The sequence below is a fragment of the Lotus japonicus genome, chromosome 3 (assembly GCF_012489685.1).
Source record: "Lotus japonicus ecotype B-129 chromosome 3, LjGifu_v1.2".
NCBI classification, from domain to species: Eukaryota; Viridiplantae; Streptophyta; class Magnoliopsida; order Fabales; family Fabaceae; genus Lotus; species Lotus japonicus.
In genome coordinates this window covers 90261183-90266057 of record NC_080043.1, presented here as the reverse complement: position 1 = coordinate 90266057, position 4875 = coordinate 90261183, and the positions used below count along the sequence as shown (strand labels likewise).

Below are 4875 nucleotides of genomic sequence, written 5' to 3'. Positions count from 1 at the left end.
AAAACGCAACTTTCGGTTCGGAAAGCCGTTAGACAACAATCCATCCCTGCATGTGTTTCTTTCTCTCTTTTTCCTTTTCCTTTCTTTTCTTCTTCCTCACTTCTTCCAAACACTGAATCAACGACGACGCGAGAGAATGGCCATGGCGAAGAGATCCTCCATCGGAAGCTTAATGCGGAAGAAGCTTTCCGACATCACAAACTCCGATCACCACCACCACCTTCCGCCACTCGATTCTTTCCCCTCCGATCAAGATTGCACCATTCAACAACTCCTCAAGGTACACTACACTACACTACACTACACTCTGCGTTTTTCATCATAACAGAATTAACAGATTCCATAACTAACTAACTAACTAACTAACTTTCGATGTGAATTCCGATGCAGGAACGCGAGGCGTTGATTCAACTCCTTGCAGAGAGAAAGTATCCTCTTACAATGGCAATAGAAATTTAATTTTTATTTTAGGGTTTGGGGGAAACTGGTTTTTTTTTTTTTTGTTTTCCTTGATTCAGATTAAAATTTGAACAGTAAAGTAATGGAGACGAATGGAGCAGAGGTGAAGAAACTGCGCGCCGATATCAAGAAGCTGCAATTGCAGAATTGGAGTCTTGCTCAGTCCAATAGCCACATGCTAGCGGTTAGTTTGATTGCCAAGTAGCATAAGTAAATAATTATTCTAAATAAGTGATTATGAGAATTGCATTGTAAATAAGTGATTATTTATGAGAATTCAATTATTCATAGAGTGATATTGTTAGTGATTGTTGTTGTTTGTGGTTAATTTTGTAGGAGCTGAATTTGGGGAGGGAAAGGGTGAGTTCAGTTTTCATTTCAGCATTTGTAGTTACTTGTCTTTTGTTTTGAGCAATCATTGTTTTGAATTTGGTGGTACTACTTGTGTTACAGATAAAAACACTGCAGCATGAGCTTTTGTGGAGGGCTGCTTTGCTGAAAGGAAAGACCATGGAGGATGTACAGGTGTGCTATTAAGCCCGAATTCTGATTCAATTTCAATTGTATCTTAGAGTTTCATTGAATTGGGGTTGGGATTGTGGGATGTTATGTGTGAGAAAGCTTCCTTTGGATAAGAAAATGGGTAGCTAGTTTGTCTGTTGACATGAGTGTTTGTGCACTTTTGTGACATTGCATGGACAATTTGTGTTTGCAATTGACTGAGGCTACACAGTTACAATTTTTATTAGGTAATTAGGATTCAATAGTCATTGTGATTTGTGAATATGTGTTTTGTCCTGAACTGTCTTGGCTTGCTTTTTAGTTTGTAATGATTAATGAATCTTCTAATGATCTATTGCTATGTCCTAATTAAGTATCCAACTGCTTGTCCCTTTTTTTTTGAGACCTCTGTCTTCAATGTATGATGTTGATTTGCAAGAATTCACATTATATGCAAAAAGGGCCTAGTAATCGTTCTAGCTTGAGTGAAATGATACAAATTTTGTGTGTATCAGTGTATGTGCTTTAAAACACTCCCCCACAATATGCTATATATGCCTACTACCAAGCACACACTAAAACACCGCACATGTAATGTCTGGATACCAGGACACCACACACGTATATTTGGGAGAGAAAAGTTAATCATAACTATCCATGCATGATTTGGTCACATTAGGTCATTAGCTCCTCACTTTCATGTTCTCCCTTGACACACTATATACACACACATTACTTGCGGCTCATAAAAAAAAACATACATTACTTGGGGTTCAAGGGTGATCATAGGAAGAAGAGGTATTCTCAAATGAAGTGTGATCATAACCCATCATAATTTATGATGGATTTTTTGAAAGTTACTTAAAAACATAATGAAAAAATTTCATGAAAATTGTTTATTCAAGTGTTCTTGAGATGTTGGCTATGTTTCCGAGTTAATAAAACTAAATTTTTAATAGGACACCTGATAAAGAGTGTTCGACATGATGTGGGAAAAATGTCCGGACACTTGACACATCAAGAAGTGTCTGTGCTTCATAGTAGTCTAAAAAAATGCACTCCATTGCCTTTGTTTTTAGTTGTTTTCACATTTAACAATACATTTTTGCAGGAAAAAGTGGAGATCGATGCTCAAAAGAGTGCTTCAATGTCACAATCACAGGTGCCTAAGGTATAAACCCTTCACTTATGTGTTTATCATATTGAAGGCATTGATGAATGGAACTCATTCTCTTTCTTCTTGTATACTATGATTGGCTCTAGGAAGAAGATGAAAAAGTAGTGCAGCCACCCCCTAAAGCTAGCAATGATGAACAGCATGCCTCTATGAATAGAAGACGCATAAGGAGTAGATGTAAATGTGAGGACTTAACTTCATGCAAATTTTACTGACATTTTTTCCCCTTTATTCTGTTAACCTTTGTTATGGCTTTGCAGCTATTGGTTCTTCTACTGCTTCCACAAAGAATACAACCAAAGACAAGGATAAAGACAATAGGTTAGTTCACGCTCAACAACTTATGTGATCAATGCTTAGTGAAGTTAAGCAATACATGGTTTAAATTGACTCGTTGGATATCTAAGCTCATTGAAATGAAGCACCTAAATTTTGTTATGATGTACGCATTAGAAGCTTGAAATTGCATCTACTAGACTCCTACATTCCAAAAAGATGATTTACCCTTTTTTGTTATTGGTACGCAACAGAAGTTTGAGGAGACATTCTGCTTCGTTCAAAACCCGTGAACACGAACCCCTAGAAAATTTGTTTGAGCTAGAGGATGCCCAATATCTTGTCACTCAATCTGGACCTAACATGCTGAGTTCTCCAGCTGTGAAAACTGAAACAGGAGAAAGCTCTGTTTCAAGAAATGAAACTACAAGATACTCTTTTGGAAGACCCCCGCGAAGAGCAGCTGAGAAGGTTCAATCTTACAAGGAGGTTCCTCTAAATGTCAAGATGCGAAGATTACAATAAGCCAAAATCAACTGGATAGGATTTAATTCAATGCTTTTTCTTCAGTTATTTGTATCATATGTTGATGCTGATTTGTGTATGCTGTATCTTATGTTGTATTCTGTGTTCTTCATTTTCTGGTTATTAATCAATTAATTTGTGTACTTCCATTAGTTCCATAACTATTTTTTACTAAAACGAAAATTATACACTTTGGATAAGTCTTAAGTTTCACTATTTGATCTAATGCTTTGCTTTTTGTCTGCAATTTTCTGTTCTTTTCTTTTTCATCTACACTTCTGTTCTTTTTGGTGGTAAGTGCCAAGAGATAGTGAGCCAACAAAACAGATAGGTATACAGAAACGTGACAAACTAACAAGCCCAATATGAAACAATCTATACCTAATTACCACTTACCAGAAAGTCTTTCTTACTATTAGTTGGAACTTGGAACATCATTTTCAAACGAATCACCAGTTTGATTCCCTTACTGTTACAATTTTCTGTTTCTTAAGCTGACTTTTTGGGGTCAAATTTTCTTAGGCTGATTCAGCGCTGCAATATCCTGCACTGATGCCTGTTGGGATATATTTGGGCCATACTTTAAATAGCCCAAAGTTTTTACTGAATTCTGTTCAAGTTCCAAGATCTTGAAGCTCTTTTTTGGTCAATAGGTCCAAGTCAGAAATTTTCTGATGTACCAAAAATAAGGGTCCAAGTTAGAGTTATCTAACTAGTTGGGCCAAATTTTAAACCCAACAAGATAATTAGAACATAACTACATAAGGGTATTAGACCAAAAAAAAAACTACATAAGGGTATGTTTGGAGTTTTCTGCCTTTTGATGTTAAAAGCAATTTTTTAAATCATGGGTGAGTGAAATAGAGATAAAATAGTTTTTAACTGTTTTTGAACCGTTTTAATACTATTTTTAAAACTAAAAAATGTTTGTGGATATAGTTTTTCATTTTAAAAACATGTCACATTTTCATTCATTTCGATTCCGTGCAATTTCTCTTTTTATCTTCAACCACTACCACTACGCGTGACACATTGTATTGCTATTATCGACATCTTCCATAGTCAATGGTGGCCTACATCACACATGAAGTCAATGCCCCTATTTGTCGTCACCTATCATCCTTAATTATAGTTATCGTTGCCTAATATTGAAATGATATCACTATATCACCTGCCTCTCTAAACTATTGTCGCCACCAACAAACATCTTTTACCACGGTTGTCGCCCAACACCATCCACCACCACCAGTCCTAGGCATTCTTCACTGCTAAGTGCTAACGCTGACCAACATCTTACTTCATTATCATTGCTGCCCCTCGTCATTTCCATTCAACACTCTTCATTTGTTCATTTGTGTCATAGTCAATCGAAACCCCTTGTTGCCACGACACCCTCCACCCGTATTGCCTCTGCCATACCTCAACAACCATTATATTGCCCAACGACTTCGCTATCACCATCACTGACCGTAACCTACTATAATCATTTGACATACCCTCCATCATCGTAGCCCCCACCATCTACCACCAACCATCACCTTCCTTTGATGTTGTCTCGACGTGACTATATCTTCAACTTTCTTATTGTCACCACTCAGCTTTCACCCTTATCATAACCATCATCATTGCCTTATTGCCACTGTCATCACCACCACTGATACTCGACACCTCCGGGCAGTGTCATGGTGGCCCTATCGCTATTCTCGACTATTGTCACCATTTGACACCTACCATTGAAATAAACGAGATCATATTAGTTTATTCTATCTTATATCTCTTATCTTAGCACAAAATGTAAAATTTACACCATATTTTTTTCTGAAATGAAAACCATGAATTTAAAAAAACTAATAGTAATTTTTTAAATTTGAACATTTAAAACCCAAATTCACACCAAACATCCCTAAATTAAATAAAATGAGGAGAAATGATTTTGA

General features: G+C 36.6%; 1 protein-coding gene across 1 annotated transcript; it reads left to right on the top strand.

Annotated features, from left to right (window-relative positions):
- Window positions 1-3090, top strand: LOC130742986 (shugoshin-1). Its single transcript, XM_057595097.1, has 9 exons — window positions 1-280; window positions 391-428; window positions 535-643; window positions 796-819; window positions 913-984; window positions 2072-2131; window positions 2224-2320; window positions 2398-2458; window positions 2668-3090. The coding sequence occupies exons 1-9, from the start codon at window positions 137-139 to the stop codon at window positions 2936-2938; spliced, it is 876 nt and encodes a 291-aa protein (XP_057451080.1). The 5' UTR covers window positions 1-136; the 3' UTR covers window positions 2939-3090.
- The last annotated feature ends 1785 nt before the right edge of the window (window positions 3091-4875 follow it).